General features: G+C 37.0%; 1 protein-coding gene across 1 annotated transcript; it reads left to right on the top strand.

Annotated features, from left to right (window-relative positions):
• The first annotated feature begins 4,934 nt into the window (after window positions 1-4,934).
• Window positions 4,935-16,984, top strand: LOC113089265 (protocadherin-16-like). The gene is made up of 8 exons (XM_026255969.1): window positions 4,935-5,832; window positions 7,980-8,211; window positions 8,715-8,951; window positions 11,555-12,601; window positions 13,611-13,798; window positions 14,034-14,130; window positions 14,324-14,481; window positions 16,421-16,984. Exons 2-8 carry the CDS (start codon window positions 8,088-8,090, stop codon window positions 16,982-16,984), a joined length of 2,415 nt encoding a protein of 804 aa, XP_026111754.1. The 5' UTR covers window positions 4,935-5,832; window positions 7,980-8,087.
• The last annotated feature ends 3,665 nt before the right edge of the window (window positions 16,985-20,649 follow it).

Below are 20,649 nucleotides of genomic sequence, written 5' to 3'. Positions count from 1 at the left end.
AGTCTGGAACGAAGACTAAGGCCAGATCCCACAAACTTGTAAAAGGGAAGTAAGACTCTTGTAGCATCTTACAATATTGTTGGGAGGAAAGACATCCACACTGTACCCTTCCATCATTGTAAGACCACTAAAAACCAGCCTTTTATATTCTCTGTAGTGATGCATAGCTCAGGACCTCGGAGTGAGATGCTCTTGCCCATAAATCTTCTTAAAGGTGCAGCATGTTACACAAACAGCGCTGAGTGGAGTTAGCCATTGCGGTTAGCAGTTGTTGAGACATAGACCCATTGAGGAAGAGAAGTGGTTGGAATCTGTCTGCTCTGTTGCCAGTTTAGTGAATGTTCTGGACTGTCCCGGTCCAGAACGTTTAATGGCAGAATAGTGTGTTCTGGAAGTAATACATTTTCATTCATAAAACATTCTGGAAGCATTTCTCTTTCTCATTTAGTTTGGGTCTGGGCTTGCGCTATTGCATGGTTTTGATGTATTTTTTATGGATTTATTTCTCATATTTTAGAACTGGCATATGAGTGCGAGACTAACTTCCTCTTTGAACTGCCATTTGCCATAGTGTGGGAGGCATTGCTTCTGTCTGGCCTTTATAACATCATACTGTATCTCAGTAAAGGCTTGAAATTAAATAATAAGACTGTTCATGGTTAGTCTGGGGTGTGGTGGTTCATGATATATTGAAAAGGAAAGTTAATTTATGAGTCGATAGATGTAGTATTTTATTATTATTATTATTATTTTGAAATCATGTCCATGAAATGAATGTCAATTGACAAATTATTTGAAACATCATCTCTTTGGTGGTAAACGATATATTGAATAGGATGAATTAGAGTTTAGATTTATGAGCTGTATTGATCTTTGATGATCTGTCATCCATTATTCATGTTTCCAAGGGAGCGGGTTATTTTAAAATATTTAAATTCCCTAACCAATCTATATCAACAGAGTCCAGGCTCTTGGGGGAAAACACTTTAGATCTACAGTATATTGAATCCTTAAAATGTTGTAAATATTTTTATATATATTGATCTAAATATCAATAACATCTTAAATAATGTTATTGAAAAAACATTTAGCAAAGTAGTCCATTTTAAAATAACTTTGGTTAACGGAAGCAACTTTTTGAGATATAGATACATAGAATCTTGCTGTACATATGGCCTTATTTAGTATTATTTTCTCTTAAAACAATATTTTTTAAGAATGTTTCAAGTCTTTTGACCCTTCAGTGAAAGTGGGGTCCAATGTTATAATATTATTATTACAAATTATGATTTTTATCACTTTAAATAACTAAGTTGCTTGCTGTGCCTCAAAAAAGCATAGATCTGGATATAAAGGGATTAGATTTAAACTTCAAAATATACATGAGAGTGCTTGGAAATAGGCATGATTTCATCTTGAATCAAATGTACTGCCACTCACAGCCTCTCACCTCTTTAAAAAGGATCGGCAAAAAGGTCATGGTGAAGGAAAGGACATCCAGAGCTTAGCTCTCAATTAATCACGACCAAAGCATGCCTGCTTATCTTGATAGAGGCCTGAGACCTTGTAGTAATGGATTCTCTCAGTTTCTTTTACTTATTCTAACCCCTGTGATATTAAGAAGCAGATTCCATAGGGAACAAAATGAGAAATCGGACATTAACCAGGTGATCCTGAATGACAGATATCAAGGGTTGTGTGCATTAGCGCGAAACTCTGTAAGTTTGCTGAGAGATGAAAAAAATAACACAAATTTTCCTGTTGGACAAGCAGTGACCTGAAATTGATCTGTTGTATAGTCTGAAATTGTTTGTGTGTGTTTGGGTCAGTGGGTTCATAGTGCATTTGAAACTGATGTCTTGCCTTCAGTGAAAACACAGATAAATTACAGCATCAATCTCTTGACAGTGGATGCTAGCAAGAGATAAACTCAAAGATTAATAATTTAGACCACATGCTAGGGACTGTAAGGAATAGAAGAACAAACATTTATTGGTCTTGTAAAAATGCAGTTACCAAAACCCTCAGGCAATTTTGTTGTTGTTTGCTATATGAAATTACACATACATAAACATTTGTCAACTTGAAATAACTGAAAAAGCTACTAGAATTTATGAAGTTCAGGCAGTTTGATCCCAAAAGACATTTATAATGTAATGCAAGCCCACACCAATGGTATTTTATAGGTTTACATTAGAGCTTGTTTAATGCATGTTTAAAAAGTTTAAAAAGAAATCTAAATAGCACACAAATTCTGCTGATTGTTTTGTAGTAACTTTTTTTCCTTGTCTGGGATGTAATTTTTCCTCTCGAGGTCTTACTTTATAATTTGGAGTGCAATGGTGTGGCACCAGGCGAAAGAAGATATTGCACTGTGGTTGCGGAGATAAATTCAGTTATGTAGGTCATGATAAATGTAACTAATATGAACTAATGTGAAACTGCTGTTTCATGACTCATGATTTATGCCACCAGTTTTTAAGAGGTTTTAACGGAAAACATCTACCACATGATCATACAGTACATGCAACCCCTTCAATTCCAGATTTGCTCCTTTAATCAGAGTTGAGACATCTGCAATTCAAGAAAGCGATGAAATACAGCATATGGTGTTAAGTCCTATTTTCCGGAAGCATTTATCCCAAGAATAGTTTTTGGATAGGGAATGGATGAGTCTCAATGGCAGAGCACAGCTTCATCCAGACAGAATTATTGCAGTGCTTTCACACAAGTCTCTAGTTTAAGTGTAGAGTTCAGTAATATTAGAAAGACTAAGTGGTGGTTGAACGTTCTAGTTCCTTTTTTGGGCTGAGTGTGTCTCGACAATATTGATCAGCTGTGAAAGTTAGTGATTTGTTGCACGTGACGTTGAGAAACCCTCAGAGTCTGCCATTTAATTTATTGGTGAATAAGGGATGGTGTGATGCAGAGGGGAATTCTGCCTCTCGTCAGGACTGTCAGATTGATTGATGCCAGAATGGAAGATTATTGCACGTGTACAGAAATAGTGTCCGGCTTTAAAATTTGGATGCCCCACTTTCATTCTGCAAGCCTTCTTTTTATCTGTTGTGAAATGTACAAACTACTTATAGATGTTTGACTAATACTCAGATTAAATTATTAATTATTATTGAATTATTTGTTTATATTTATTTGTTTTATATTATTATTTTTGTATTTATTTACAGTTTTTAACTGTACTGTGTATTCGTTCCCTGCAAATAAGACCTCCACCCCTCAGCACCCAGAGGGCCTGAATCCTCATCGTGCTTTTTACCTGCACCATTTAACAAAAGAGGTTTCTTTAAACTGCTCTCATATCAGTTTGAGATTTGTGACCACCGACCTCCCAACCTCACAAACACACAGATTTTGTTCAACCCTCTGGACAACCCTCTTACCCCACACACCTGATCAAATCATCCACAGCGAGGCCTGGCTACCACAGCGTCCCGGGACAAATAATTATCACAGTTGCTTAATATATATATATATATATATATATATATATATATATATATATATATATATATATATATATATATATATATATACATACGGTATATATATATATATATATATATATATATATATATATATATTAATGTAAATCTATTTAAAAGGTAGTACAACACAACTGTATCTTCTCATATATAAATACTTTGTGCATTAAATAAATTATGTTGTTACTTTTCTATTTAAACAAATTAAACAGAGTACAACAAAAAATCTAAATAATCTGTATTTATATAAAAAAAGTGCATTATAGTTAAGAATATATGTTTTATATAATATAAAAACACACACACAAACACACACATTTTCATAATAACCAGAATTTTCAGGTACTGAGGTCTTAGATAAAATGTGCTTTTAAAAGCTGGCAACCAGACAGCACAATCATCATGCGGCTTTTATACTTCCTGTTTTCACAAAATATTATTATTGGAATGGATATAGGAGAAAAAAAACAAAAAAAATCAGGATCCATAAAGAAGAGTTCCCTGACCTTGCCATTTTGACCAGACGTCACATCCTCTGGATCGCATGAAAAAAAGAAAAGCTTTTCACAATCCTCATAAATGGCACGAAGCAACATTATGAAACTTCTTCCAGAGTTGACCGTATTAAATTGTTGCAGGCCCGGCAGAGTCAAAGTTCATTTCCCCTTGATGTTTTGCAAGGAGCCCTTTGTTGTTTACAGGCACTAGGGTCTACAGGCCTTGATGGAGTTGATGAATGGGAAGGTTGTAGACCACCAAAGAAATGTTGTTTACAGAGTGCGTCATGGTGGGACAGAGGTCACCACTTAAAGCGGAGTTGAGGGGTCATAACCTCAACCTTTCCGGTAGCAGGAGCCCTGTTGAATAAGAGTCCTGCACTGCTTCTCTCCTCTGTTTTTACCATGTCAGGACTGTAATGTGAATCAGCTGTACAGCTGCAGTTATATGGGCGTGACAATAAGAAGATTATCTTTGGTGGTTTGTGTGAAAATTTGGTTGTGGTTTCTTTTAACTGTATTATGAGTTCAAGTGATTTACTAGCTTCAAAATAGCATTTTTCATAAACCTTATTTCTGCATTTCATGGTTCTCTGGAATGCTTGATTCTGACTGGTCACTTGCTGCATTTAAGTCAAATATTTTCTGTATAATGACCATTAAATTATAATTGAATGTTTCACCAGGCAACCAAATAGTATGCCTCTTGTATCATTCTGCAGTTTTGCATTAGTCTTGTATCTAATGAAATAATGTCAACTCAAATTGATGTTTCATTCCAGTTATTTACTTATTTGATAAGTAGCTGCGGAGGATAACGCACAGTCAGTTATTATTGCAAAATGAACCCCTTCAGGGTGATACAAGGCCCCTGATCACCCTGTCTGAGTTTATATTGTAATAGTGAGTGTATATGATCCCTTAGTTGTTTTAGATATATTTTAACTGTGCATTAAACATCTGTAAGAATTCCTTTTGCTCACCAAGATGCATTTATTTGATTAAAAGTCTGGTTAAAAAATAATGTTTTCAATATTGTATGGCTGCATATGGTATGTATTTGATGAGTCTACGCTTCTGTCCTCACATAAATGTCATTATAAATTGGCCATAGCTCTTCCAGAATACAAGGCCAGATTTTTCCGTTTGTATCAGTTGTTGCGTCCTTCACCACAAGAAGCTAATGCTCAGTTACCCCCTCCACATTACTCCTTAGAGTCTCCATCTTTCAGAAAGAGTGGCCCTCTTTACATAGACAGTCACCCAGGCATTCAAGAGCAGGGAGAGTAGAGACACTTTTCATCCCTGCTGCTCTCTCTCTCCTTCTCTTTCTGCCTTCTCTTGTTTTCCCACTCCACTGTGAGAGATTGATGAGACAGGTGTGGCCAAGAACAGACCGGCTGGCAATAAATCCATGGTACAATCAGCTAGAAGACAGAGAGAAAGAAAATACAAAGAGATGGGGATTTTTGTCTGGAGTGTCTTGGTTATTTAATGGGACCATACTGAAGTCTCAGCATTATTGATTAATTATTTTAATGAAAACGTATTAAGATCTCTGAATCTGATCTTCTTGTATTCTCTGGTTTAGGACGTCAGGCGACCGTAATTCTGACAACGTTCTCTGTGTTTGTGCTCCACAGGTAAAAGCAGGCGATGCAGATGGTGGGTCATTTGGGGCCATTACATACTCTATTGGATCCGGGCCCACTAGTGCTCCACCCAGCCAGTTCACCATCAATAAGGAGACTGGACAGATCTGCACCAGTGTGGCTCTGGATCGAGATGAAGGACCAGACAGTTTTGACTTCACTGTGACTGCAACGGATGGGGTGAGGGAATGAGTTTGTACCTGCCTCTAATAGGAATATTCTCTGTTCAGAACAAATTAAGCTCAATCAACATTTGTGGCATAATGTAGACTGTGCAAGTGGAAGTGAATGGGACCAATTCTTGGAGACCAGAAATGTGAAGCCTATAATGTTATTAATTAAACATTAATTTGTTCGTTAAAATGTGTGTTTTTTTGAGCTGTGAAATTTTTCACATAGTTCATTGAAAGGTGTTTGGTGTAATGTTGTCATGGCAACGGAATTGTAAATATGCTAATAACTTATTTAAAACGTTTTTAAAATTAAAATCATGTCAACACTCATATTATTTGCTCATTGTTTACATCTTTTAGCTACACTTATGAAACCATGAGTGATTTAAAACATGATTTTAAAACATGAAATGTTCACTTAGCAACTAATTGCAATTGAAATAAATAAGGTAAAGGTGCAGTACTAAAATTACTAAAACTAAAATTGAAATAGAATTAAATGAAAGCTACAGTATATAAAATAAAAAAAACTAATAAAAGCGCCAATTCCACCACCAATCAAGCACATGGAAACTGCATAGCTTTATGAAACAAAACAAATTACATATGAAATAAATAAGACTGTTGCACAAAAAAAAAAAAAAAAAAATTAAATAAACTGACATTAACTCAGCTAGCTATTTAATTTAGAGAACTCCATCGTCCAAAGGCCTAGAATACTAACATTTAAATCTTACTTTCTTCATTTCAAACATTTATAAATTTAGGGATGCACTGACCTTAATTTTTTTCATGACAGAATCTAATACTGATTTTTATGTATTTTAGCAAAACAATAAATATGAATGAAAATATGCATGAAGAATATGTTGAGTTGCTTTATTAGCCTATATTTTGATCTATATTAGGCTATCATTTCAAAAGCCTGAAGCTAAAACATAATGGTCTGACTTTAGCTTTGTGAAATTAGGCTACAAAAAACATACCAAACAGCAGAAGGGCTGAATGAAAACGCAAATTCACTCTCTGTCAGCAGGTGGCGCTTAAGGAACAGCAGTGATGCATTGTTTCCTTTATCACCACCGAAAACACAATGCATTATACTGAGGCAAGATGAAAGGAAAATTCCATCTAAACTTTTTCTTAAGACAGTCAGAGATAAACTCATTCTCCGTAGACTGTGAACAGATGCAATTGCCGTCTGAAATTTTCTCTAAGATTAGCATTTTTATCAGTCTTTTATTTTGATAGTTTGATGGTAAATGCACTGCATGTTTCAGAGTGAAGTGCTGCATATCATGGGCTGCACTCTAACACATTATCCGCTTCACTCTGAAAACTGCAGCGCATTGGTTTTTTTTTATAATAAAAGCTATAATGTGATATCAATTATATTTTGATAATATAGTGCACCCCTAATTAAAATATTATAAAAAAACTCATTTAGTCACCCCTATGGATGGACAGCAGCCCTAGCATTTGCCTATTTCGCCAATGCGACGGGGCAGCCCTGATTGTTTGTTAGGGTCCAAAAGTGTGAGAACACCTGGAAAATTGCTGATCATTAATACATTTGATGCACTTTTTAAGTGTTTGAGAAACCTGTTCAATTTGGAAAATTATACACTCCAGTTTTGAGAGATGAAAGCCTTAAAACTCACTTCAGAAGCATTGGGTTGATTTAAAAAAAAAAACTCCATAAGTTCTATTGTTTAGCACCTAGATGCCCAATCACATGCCCTGCTCAATTCTGTCTTCTCTCAGTTGCCAGTTACAGCAATCATGAGCTCTCTAAATGAAAAGGCACTAAAACGCAGTGTCCCAGGGGCACATTGCTGTGCATATAAATACACACATACACACAATCATGCTATCTCCCTTTACAAGCTCCTAGCAGTGGCCGTCTTTGTTTCCCATTTCATTTATTAATGCAGCCATAAAATGCTGGCTCTGATTAGCAAACAGATCCACTACATTATATACTACAGCTCACTGGCCCCTCATGACCTGGAAAGGCAATTATATCCCACTGTGACATTTTCTACTGCATTATTAAACACACAAAATCATCCAGACAGATTAGACAGTAGTGTGACATTATCTAAACTCCTGTTGTTGTTATCATTAGTAATATGATATGATATTTTCCCGTAGGGAGGCCTTACATCCTCCGCCTCTGTGAAGGTATCACTGGTGGACATTAATGACAACAGACCTACATTCTACCCTGTGAACTACGCCGTCAGCTTGAGCACACAGAGCATGCCCGGGACCTCTGTTGTCAGGGTAACGGCTCACGACCCAGATGCTGGTGCAAATGGTAAAGTGACATATCACACTGTCCCTGATGGAGGATCCAGTTTCTTTACCCTCAACAAGGACACAGGTATTTCAGTTAAATCGATTTCAACTATTAATTTAGATATAGATAGATTTTTATTTTTGTTGGTTAAGTACATCAAGTTAAACTTAATGAAATTGAGAAATGCCGACTTTTCATGTAGCTGAAAAAGTTAATTTTTTGGTTTTATGTTTATATAGTTAACAGTTTATTTTAAGCATAATTTTATATTTAATATATTTTATTATTATTATTTTTAATGTAAGATTTTTTATTTTATCCATCCATCCATCCATCTATCTATATACATTTTACATTTAGGTAATAATTCACCCAAAAACGTACATTTTTGTGTGACTTTGAAAGGCCCTTATGACTTTCTTCAAGGAACAATAAATATATATTTTCTCAAATTCCAATAAACGGTTGTCAGCTTGAAAAAAGGCTGAGCAAATTTGCTCATCCGTATCCTCATGTGTAATTCTCACAGTCTTCGGGCTGTGTATATCTAATTTAATTCCATTCCCATTGCATTTTTCCCCCGTAAGGTGTGATCTCGCTGTCACGCTCACTGCATGGAAAGGCCAACTCTGTCATCGCCATGGTGATCACAGCACGGGACGGAGGCGGTCTCACAGCACCTGTCAATGCCAGAGTGAACATCAGCGTTGTGGCTGGATCAGTGGCACCTCCAGTGTTCGAGCAGGCGCAGTACTTCTTCACCGTCTCTGAGGACGTGCTCCGGGGGACCGAGGTTGGTGTAGTGAGGGCCAGCAGCAAGAATGGTTAGTTTCAGCTATTTCCATCTTACATCTTCTTGGAATTACCATTATATTGTCTAAAAATAATCTAAAATAAGTAGCCATGTGCAGCTGCATACTTTGACACAGCTCTGCTTACCTCAATGCTTTGTCTCTCTGAAGCATAAATTGGTGTCTGTGGGACAGTCAGGGGTGCTGAAAAGCCTGATGGGGAATATTTTCACTCTCGCTGAGCCAGTTGTGCAAATAGAGCAGCAGCTGCAGCGTGAACCCCATTAAACAGTCACATCCATCACATATTCCACATATTTCTCATGTTGCTGGAATTATTATTTGTTGATGTATATTTTCTGATAGTGCCGGCATATGTTGGGATGTTTAATGAAAAATGATGGGGAATTCTATAGGATGTACCTGTCTGTACTAGGGATGCACTGATATTACAATTCTGGCTGGTAGTGATAAGATGATAATGTGAAGCATGATTCATGAATGGCTGATAACTGATAAATTACCTGTATTTAAATTTGATAGTATTTTATCTAAATACATTTTAAATAAAACACTAAAAACACAGTACACGTAGCATGGGATTTTAACTAATATAATAAATAAAAAGAAAACAGATAGAATAAAACAAAATAAAAGAATAGAGCAAGCAAGTTAGAGGTCTTTACACATACACACACACATACATATACAATTGCATAATAAATGAAAATAAAATAGAATACAAAAAGATTAGAAAGGTAGTTAGATTTTTTAAAGAATAGAATTAGAATAGTGAGTGTTAAAAAAAATGATATAATAATATTATTAAAAAATTATATTTTTTTTTAAGAAATTTAGGCCTCACGCAATTATAATGTACAGTATGAAAGATGTATATTCATTTTGAGATTTGAAAAAGATTACATTTAATGGTGTTATTAAAGTATTTTTAACTTAACTTATAATTGGGCAACAAGTAAGGAATAATTGGGGAAATGTGAAAATAGTAGAAATAGGCATGCACAATTAAAAGGGGTTATATGATGCTTTTTTTAAAGATCATTATTTTGTGTATTTGGTGTAACAGAATTGTTGACATGCTTTAATGTTCAAAAACACATTATTTTTCAAATACTGTACATTATTGTAGGTCCTCTATGCCCCGCCTCTCTCATTTGTGTAATTTTCTACAAAGTCCCTCCTTCTGACAAGAGCAGTCTGCTCTGATTGGCCAGCTCACCCAGTGCATTGTGATTGGCCGAACTCCGCAAGCACTCATCAGAACTTTCCATAATCACAAGCTTCATCTTTCAAAATAAATGTGAAGATAGTTAATAATGTACTTAATTTTACCATCAGTTCGAGCTGAATGAGGAACAGAGCCGTGTGACAGATACAGTGATGAAGCTCATATGTGTTTGCAGTACACAAGCCACAGACGGTTAAAACAGCTGACTCCACTGTGTGAACATCTCTCTCTCGCACACACACAAGCGAAATGTGCAAAACTCCGCATTTGAACATTCAATAGCAAATGCTTAAATAGCAAAACATACTTACAGTAACTGATACAGAAGCGCCAGATTGTCATAGCAAAGTCAGTATTACCTCCTCTCCTATGAAACAGTCATCCATAAAATGTGTTGCTGTTCCTGTGTAAGTTATCTTAAAGATTTCTAAATAAATCTACTTTCGTAAGGCCTAATAAAGTGCCTTTACATTCGCCTAGATACACACATCATCTCCTGACATTGCTGCTTTAACACTATCTGCGTTACCATGCCTTCTTTCTTTGTGTGAACATTTGGGCCGCATTATGCAAATATTTCTACATAGTGACGTAGACATGTGGGGGCGTGTTTAAATGAGCCGTTTTAAGGGGGGCATGGCAGAGTCTTGACTTTGATAAAGAATATCTCTTTACAAATCTTTACAAATCTTAACTTTACAAATCTTATCCATGCACCAAGAGCTTGTAACAATTTTAAGAGAAAGAAAAAGTTGAAATCACATCATATGACCCCTTTAAGTAACCAGTAATATCTGATATTTATCCAATGTAATCTGATTTAATATTTTTTTAAAGAAATGTATACTATTTGATACTGCAAGAGTTTTACAATCCATTGTTACAAAAAGTTTATATTTCAAATAAGTGCATGTTTTTTTTAACTATTCATCAAGGAAACTTGAAAAATGTTTAGCAGTTTTCTCAAAATTACTAAGCAGAACAACTGTTTTCTACTTTTATATTAATAAGAAATGTTTCAAGAATGATTTCTGAAGAATCACATGACACTTAAAACTGGAGTAACGATGCTGAAAATCCAACACAAGAATGAATTACATTTTAAAATATATTAGAATAGAAAGCAGTTATTTTAAGTTATAACATTTCACAAGATGTTTGATCAAATAAATGCTGCCTTGATGAGCATAGTTAAAAAATAAAATTTTAATCAAAAAGTTGGATGTTTAAATCACTCAAAGGATGATCCATGAATCACCACCATTGTTTCCTTGAATTTCTGTAAGAAAACTGTCTTTGTAATAAATTTAGAAAGCAACTTTAGATTAAATCATCTGCTAAATAACTGCTTATATATCTTAGTTATCCCATCTCTTTCTTGCTCCAGGAGTCTTTAAGGATGTCACCTACACTATCTCTGCTGGGGATCCAGATGGTTATTTCATGGTTGATCCAGAAACTGGAGCGCTCAGAACAAGCCTTCCTCTGGACCATGAGTCACGACCCTTTTACAACTTGGAAATTCAAGCTCGCAGCGGTTCCCCTCCAGCTTTTGGAGAGACTCGCGTTCGAGTCACCATTGCAGATGTGAATGATAACGCCCCCATATTTTTCCCGTCATCGTCTGAGTCTCTGCTCCTAGCAGAAGCCACAAAAATGGGTACTGTGGTGTACCGCGTACAGGCGGAGGACCTCGACTCCGGCCCTAACGGACAGCTGAGCTTTGACCTGATGTCTGCCGGAGTGCAGCGCACATTTGGCGTGGAGCGTAGCAGTGGGGAAATCCGGCTAATTGGGAGTCTGTCGTATGACAGCATACCTCGCTATGACCTCCAAGTGATCGCAAAAGACAGTGGTGCACCTCAGCTCAGCGCTACGTTCAGCCTGGTGGTTCACATCCAGGCGGAGAACGGCCAGGGTCCTGTGTTTGACACAATGACCTACCGTGTGGAACTGAAGGAGAACACGCCACTCAACACAAACTTCTTACAGGTCCGGGCGCTCAATAGAGATCCCAATGGAAATGGAGGGTCGTCCAAAGGTTCCACATTATCTTCCACAATTGCATACCGGCTCCGGCCTGATGGGGACGCAGCAGGTTTTGGGATTGCCCCGGACAGTGGATGGCTGTTTGTTAAGAGTGCTTTAGACCGTGAGGCCAAGGATATTTACCTGTTGACTGTGCTCGCCACCTCTGGAAGCGGCCAGATGGGGAAGACCGGCAGCGCGACAGTGAGGGTTTCTGTCACAGATGAAAATGATAATTCTCCTCGTTTCTCTCAGGAGAGAGTGTTCTTGGCAGTGAGAGAGAACTTGCCTGCGGGAACTGGTTTCGGAAGGGTGTCTGCTACCGACCGCGACGCTGGCCTCAACAGCCGCCTTGCATACAGATTGCTCCACACGGACCGCTTCTTCCAAATCAATTCCCAGACTGGTGAGCTGGAACACAAACCTGCAAAAACATTTATTTATACATTTAGAACATTTTCTAGATGAGGGATTTTCAAGCTTTTTTACACATAATATGGTTCTTAAAAAGGCAGCTATATATTTTATGTATAAAGACCCATTAGTGTGAAAAATAGGTAAAATTGTGGAAACTTTAGATATTTTTTTTTCTTCTCACCATAAAAGTACTTTTAAATGTATTTTATCTGAAGAAAAACTAAACTTTGCCTATCAATAAACTAAAATAATTGTACGGAGCCCCACACATGACATACAGGGAAAAATATAAGGCTAAGTCATGTGCACGATTTACTAATTCATTCCCTCAATGTACTAAAACGAGCTCACGATTACTATTGCTTTCCCTCGATTTACTATTGCGTTCACTTGATTTATAAATTGTGGGCACATTTTAGTAAATTGAGGGAACGAATTAGTCAATTGTGCGCACAATTTATTTATTTTTTCTTGCATGGCATGCACGGGGCTCCATATAATTGAGATTATAATCTCCAACAGAAAATATTCCAGGTTTGGAAAACAGTTTTGTTTTGTTTTGTTTTGTTTTCATTCTGGGCATGGTTGAAAATCCCTCTCTAGACTCTTCATTAACTGTTATTTTAGAATTATTTATATACTGTATACTTTTAAAAGTATTTATGAATATTTTTTATTAGATTTTATTTTTATATTTTCAGTATTTTGTAATGTGCTTTTGGTCATTTTTTATTATTATCTTTTAATTTTTTTTACTTTTGTATTTCTATTTAGATTTCATTTATTTTTATTGCGGGTTTCATAATTAAAGTACTTAAACTTTATTTGTCCAAGACCAAATTTCTGATTTTCATAATTAAAAAAAAAAAATCTAATATTTATAGGTAATTTATTTCACTTTTTTTTTAAATAGTTTTAGTTGACAGTAACTTCACAGAAAATCATTTGCAAGCATTCTAGACTGAGTATTCTGACTAACTCAAACATTTCACTTGTAGGTGAAATCAGTACCAGAGCGGCTCTAGACCGTGAGCAACAGTCCAGTTATCAGCTCATTGTGGTGGTTCAGGACGGTGGTACCCCTCCACGTAGTGCCACCGGAACAGCCCATATCACAGTGCTGGATGAGAACGACAACGCACCAGCATTCAGCCACACACAGCCTGGCAGGGAGAATCTCATTCAGGCAAGAAACAGACTGGCACAGACTATATTTAAAGCTTTAAATCAGTGTGTCATAACATAGGTGCTTGTGTTTATTAAAGCGCAGTTCACACATCATAAAAACATCATTACATCTGTACATAATATCTTGCAAAAAATTTTTATGTGACCTTGGATTTGTTCCCGCTCTTGAAGTTGTTTGTATCAAGTATAAGCAGGCAGACTGTGTTGTTTAAAACTTGCTTGATGTTTTCCAGGTTCAGGAGGGTCTTCCTGCCGATTCTTTATTAGGAACTCTACACGCTAAAGACCCAGATGAGGGAGAGAATGGCACTATTTTCTACTCATTATCAGGTAAACAAAAAGCTAGAATATTTCATAAGTTTTGGGTCTTCTTATTGCCCGAGGATGTTATTGCAAAATGGTAAACCTGTAAAACTTAACATGTCCTTACAGTTGTCTTTGGGCCCAATGTGATGTATTGTACAGATAATTATACTACCATATTTGTCTATATTTATGCTTCCATTTGTCCTTGCTTTTTAAGGCTCTAGAGCGGAACGTTTCTCCTTGAACCCAAACACTGGAGAGCTGCGCTCCTCTTCCTCCCTGAGGCGAGCTGAAAAGGCAGAGTACAGCTTCACCGTCACTGCCATGGACCGTGGTGCTCCATCTCAGAGCTCTTCAGCTGCCTTACGTATACAGGTGAGACTATACAGGCACTTTTTAAATCATCACTTTCAATGTTGGAATCAAGGTAAGCATGTAAGACCCGTGATCTAGTGGTGATGCTACATGTTGGACTTTGGTGCTCATGCAGGAGATGCAGGTTTAAATCTGGCTTACGTCATGCCACTAGCTCCCTCTTCTTTATAATTTCTCCTTTTTAGAGTTTCTATAGTTAAAATCTAAAATGGAAAAAAATTCAAGCAAAGCCAATAGCTCACATTTAACCATATTTGTGTAGCATCAAGAAGCCATTAGTTTAGTTTAGTTTAGTTTAGTTTAGTTTATACTCCAACTTTTGACCAGAAACTGAGTGTAACTGAAGTCTTAAAAAATTAACAATGTTATTATATATTATAGTATTATATACAGTATTATTTATTATATATACTATTAAGGTCTTATTTATAAATATTTTAGAATTAGCTTTTTTTTTTTGTAATTTCATGTAATTTTAAGTAATTTTATGTGCTTTTGTCATTTTTATTTTATTTTATTTTATCTTTTCTGCCCGTGCAAAGCTTTCCGATAGGTGTTGTGTGTCGTTGCCAAGGCGCCTGTACTTTAGTTTTTTTAGCAGATTTTGGCTGGTTGCTTCAAGTCATAAGACTGCCCTTAATTAATTTTTTTAGTTAATCTGCCAAAATCTTGCTGCATGAGCACCAATATGGACAAGTCATCTTTCACTGTGCCAAACTATCATCATACTTACAGTCCCCTGAGCTGTGGCATCATTATTCAAGCAGGGAAATGAGCTGTGACCCAGAGGCCAGCTCCTGCCTATGCAAACACAAACACCTCAAAACTCCCAGAATTATTTCCTGTTCCAGAGGAACGGACTGTAACACAAAACCCTGTATTAATCCCAACACTCAGCATGGAACTGCGTGAATCAGAAATGTCAAACTATATCTTTGACAATAGGATAATTTCAACGGTTTTTCATTCCAACGTAAAAGAATCCGTTTTTTAAAGAGTTTGTTCTCTGCAGAATGATTCTTGCCAGTTCTGTTTTTTTTTAAGCTAAACATCTTTAGTGCTTTTACAGATGTGATTTCAAAAAAGGAGTTGGAGGCTAATTGTAGAGTGTGCGGTTGCATGCGATTTCTGTTCTTTCTGTTTGTATGGGGAAGATGAGAGTGAGAGGGAGACAGAGGGAGAATGCACCTTTGAATCAAGTGTTCCCAGATGGCTCTGATGAGGCCCAGCTGTGGTTCCCCATGATCAAACAGAAAGCTGCAAACCTCGGTAGCGCTAAAGCCGATATGCCCGCACTGTAGCTTCTCAAGATAATATTTACATACCATCAGTAATGTCAGCTTCAGTTTGAAAGTCCAGTGTACTTTGCACCTAAAAAGAGTCCAGAGATTGATCAGTGTCAATCCTTATGTTGCTTTCCTTCCTGTGATCCGGTGTGTGTGTAGTGTTTAGTTTTTACATGGGGATAATAGTATGAAAGGCTTCACCTGTCAGCCATTTTCCAGCATTTACTGTACTTCAAGGACTTGAGAAATAATATCACGGGCCTTTAATGTGGCATGTTCACTCCCATTTTATTCTCTCAGTATTGAAAGAAGTCTTTAATGGTAACCAAGGCTGCATTTATAAAAACAGTAAAAACAGTAACATTGTGAAATGTTGTTATGGTTCAAAAGAATAGTTTTGTTGTTTGTTGTTGTTGTTTTTGTAATAAACATTTCTTATTATTATCAATGTCGAAAACAGATTCTTTGAATGGAAAGTTCAGCATTTATATAAAGAATAGAAATCTTCTCTAAAATTACAAATGTCTTGACTGACACTTGTTGTCAATTATTTGGGAAGTTTCATAGTTCAAGGAGGTGTATTGTAAAATATACTAGTTGAGCTTAAAAAAGCAACTAACTTTCTTCTGAAATCTTTGGTTTCCAATCTGTAGGTCATTGGCTCTACAAGGACTCCTCCAAATCCCAACACCTTATCCATGACTCTCAACTCAGTGGAGGGAGCCAAGCCAGGCTCTGTTATTGGCTCAGTTAGAGCACATGACCAGCGTGAAATGACCTTAAACGGTCAGGTGACCTACCTTGTAGTGGGAGGCACAGATCACGAAGGAACCTTTATGGTTGACCGTCTCACTGGAGATGTTTACTTGGCTAGAGAGCTGGATTATGAAAAAGGGTCACGGTATACTCTACAGATAGAAGTGGACGATTTCTCCAAGGCCTATCCAACCTCTCACATGGTTCAGCTGGAAATCAACGTGAAGGATAGTAATGACCACGCACCAGAGTTTCCAGAAGATCCAGTAACTATTGTTATTCCTGAGAACATACAAGCTGGCTCCTCCATTTACACCTTCCAGGCGGCTGATAAAGATGGCAGTGGACCCAACAGCGAGATACGTTATTCTATCCAACATCAGTGGCCTGACATCCCAGATCTCTTTAGTCTTGATCCCGTCACAGGAGTCTTAAAAACTAGGCCGAGAGATGGACCATGAGGAGACCTCCAGCCTGATCCTGGTGGTACATGCAACGGATTCAACCTTGGACCCCAAACAGAGACTCTGGGGATCGGTGACGGCACGAGTGTTCGTCACCGATGAGAATGACAACGCTCCGATCTTCAGCTCCCCGACTGCTGTTAGTGTGATGGAAGACCAGCCGGTGGGGTTCGTCCTGCTTTACGTCATCGCCCGGGATGCAGACCAGGGTGAAAATGGCCGAGTGTCCTACAGGATCATGTCAGGAAACACAGCAGGGCGGTTCGGCCTCAGCCTGAACAGTGGTAAGAATCATTATTTCATTCTATTTGAAAAACATTGTTTTCACCACACCAAGCTGCTTACGGGCCATTCGCTCAAATCCAGAAGTAATTTAGCAGAACAGATACTTTACTTGAACAGTTATTCATGGGAGTGCACTTTGATTTTGGCCCGTCAACCGCACCTCTTTGCCGATGGAAATATGCATGTTTTAGTTTGAAATTCCTCTCGTTCTCCAAGAATACAACCATTTACAGCTCGCGCAAAATTAAGATTAAGATAGACAAAGTAACCTAAATCGGACTGAACAGCTGTAGTCAATTATTCGTCCCATTATTGTCAGATGGTTTATGATGTAGGTTAGGATTTCATTTATGTTCTAAATAAGGTATACTATATACTATGTATATAAAAGTTGGGTCGAAGCACACAATAAAGTCACAGTGATATTAGCCAGACATTGAGGGAGAAAGTCTTCAAACTCTTTGGACACTTTAAGTAGGTCTAGAGATGGAAGTTAAGCACAAGACCAGAGCTACCGTATTCAGAAGCAGAAGCCAGCTCAAACATCTCAATGGATGTGTTTAAAACTAGTGTTCTGTTGGACTAGTAAATAAAAAAAAGGAGGCCGCAACACCAGACTTCTCGCAACACACAAATAATATTTTCGCGGTCAGCAAGCAGTCAAAGTTGCCTATAGTCGACCACAGGGGTGTGTTTTCCTGAGTGACACTCGGCCTTCGGCGCTTGTTAGGTGACAACATTGCAGAGAAGGATAGATGGAAAGGTTTAGAATGGACTCATCAACAGTTTGTTTCTTCATTTGGTCTTCATACCAGAACGTCAGGGCAAAAAGCTCATTCTCAAATTCCTTGTAGAGAGTGAGTAGCGCTAGAGTGGAGCTTTAACATATAATGATATATTACAAATATGCATATATAAAAAGAGCAGCTACCTGACCTCGGTCATACGTTTCCAGTCACAGGGCGAACGATCACAAGCCATCTGCAGCAGATTTACAGATGTTTTTTCTCTTCTTCGCTCTCTCTCAATCCTCAAACCTCTGGATCGTGAGAACAGGAGAGCTACAACCTTACCATAGTCGCTGAGGATCATGGATACCTCAGCATTCCACCACTCAGGTGCTTTCCATCCAGGTGATTGACGTGAATGATGAAGCACCATGGTTTGAACTCAGTGAATTTGAAGCCCAAATCAAAGAGAACAAGCCAGCAGGAACTAGCATTTGAAGGTCTCCTCAGACCGGATCACGGTGAGGAATAGTTGATTATTCCTGCAATAATCCATGTGTTAAATGAGCCTTTACTTCTAAAAAGAATCACCTACATTTTGGGCTAGTCCAACCTTTTGAAATTCATGATCTGTGTCTGAAATCTTCGCCATCTGGTTAAAGCAGTTGTGTTGTGCTGCGGTGAGGGCAGTGTTTTTTTTAGCGCTTCCTGTGGCGGGTATGAGGGACTCATTCTCAGCCCCTGGGCTCAGTGAGAGAGTATGAAGGAGAGATTGTTAAGACATTCTTCAGGAAGCTTTAATTGAGTAAGCAGGTGCTCGTACCAAAGCTCGCTGACTTTGCACGCAATCTGGCACCCGTATGGTTTGGTCCACACTTAACACTTGTGTGGACCACAACTCGGGGGCTGAATCAGCAAAATGAACTACTAATGAAACCAGTATTAAATCCAAGATCAAAAGGTTTGAACCTGGATGTTATATGACATGTTACTTCTGTTTTAATTCACATCAGGTTGTTTACTTCCTGTACACATTCTAACTCGGAAAGGAAGGGAAGACTACTCATATTACTTTTTACAGTATAATACAGTATAAATACTGTGCATTTGTGCAAATTTTCAGAATTACCTTATATTTGCCACTTGACAGAATACTGTGTTCCACATGCAATGCACCTGATTTGATCTACCATGATTTTTAACATCTCTCTTTGACTTGTAATTTGATCTGACTGTCAAAAGACATAAAAAATCCTGAAAATATTTAAATAAAAGTTCAATAATATATTTAGGTCCATTATTACTATTAAATAATTAAAATATTTAATTGGTAATTTATTTGTAATAACTAAATGCCACTCATATCAACATGACTAAGGAAAATGTAGTATAGAAATGTTTGAAAGGTTTCACTTTACTGTTAGTATTCAGAAGCAGTTTGCTAGTATTTGATTCTGATCATTATTGATTATATATTTCTATTTTTTGTCGCAGGCACTAATGGCTTGTAATTTACGGTGGTGTGACTGAGGATGGATTCACAATTAATGCAGAGACGGTGTGATATCTGTCACTCAGGTTCTAGACAGGGAACTCAGGACCACTACACTGTAACAGGTACATAAACCATTAGATCTGCAAATAATATGGCTAAACTGTGTCATTTTAGGATTATCTGTTATAGTATTTATTAATATTGAATTAATTTTTCAATTATTTTATTTTATTGATATGTATTTTAATTTTAGTTAATATTTTAGTTTATGTGCTTTTATTTTTTTATTTAGTTTTAAATACAATTTTGTTTCAGCTTAAATAAAAATTAGACATTTAGAAATACATTTTTTTGTTTTATTATTTATTATTTACGTTTTTCATCTAATATTTATATTATTTTAGCTTTATTTAAATTATCGAAAGCGATTCATTTTAGTTAATAACAACACTATTATTATTTATTTGTTATATTATTTTATATTATTATTATTAAATATTATTTTCTCTAATTATAATTTCTAATATTATTCAACTTAACAATCCTCTTTATATCTTGTGTATGCAATAGTTTATGCAAAAGACGGAGCATGCCCCCTAACTTTGCCAAGGCTAAGGTGCACATCACAGTTCTGGATGAGAATGATAATGCTCCTGCTTTCGGGCAGCAGCATTACAGTCTAGAAGTGCCTGAGAACCAAGCCTGTGGAGCTGTTCACCCTCAAAGCCACAGACCTGGACACCGGAGAGAGTGGACAACTGGAATATAAGATCACTGGTAAAACATTTTGGATATTTAGATAATGTATGTATAGAGGTACATGTAGAAGAGCATCTACAGTGTATTACAAACCAGATTTAGTCTTCAAGTTAAAACACACTGCATTTTGAATTAATGTGTCAAAGCATTTTTTTTTCACATTTCAGGCTTGTTTCTTATAAAAAGAGGATCCAGTCTGCTTGATTGTTAACAAATGCTGTGTCTGTGTGTTGCAATTCTACTGGGACCCAGCATGGTGACTTCAGACTTGATGGTTTTCTGGAGCTCTGTCTACCTCAAGACCTCTGGACAGAGAGCGAAGAACAGTTATTCTTTGAAAGTGGTGGTTCAAGATCACGGGAGCCCCTCTCTGAGCAGCACAGCCACTCTGGACA

Source organism: Carassius auratus, unplaced genomic scaffold, assembly GCF_003368295.1.
Source record: "Carassius auratus strain Wakin unplaced genomic scaffold, ASM336829v1 scaf_tig00049036, whole genome shotgun sequence".
Classification (NCBI taxonomy): domain Eukaryota; kingdom Metazoa; phylum Chordata; class Actinopteri; order Cypriniformes; family Cyprinidae; genus Carassius; species Carassius auratus.
The sequence above is the reverse complement of the archived record's forward strand: the minus strand, read 5'-3'. Positions and strand labels throughout refer to the sequence as shown.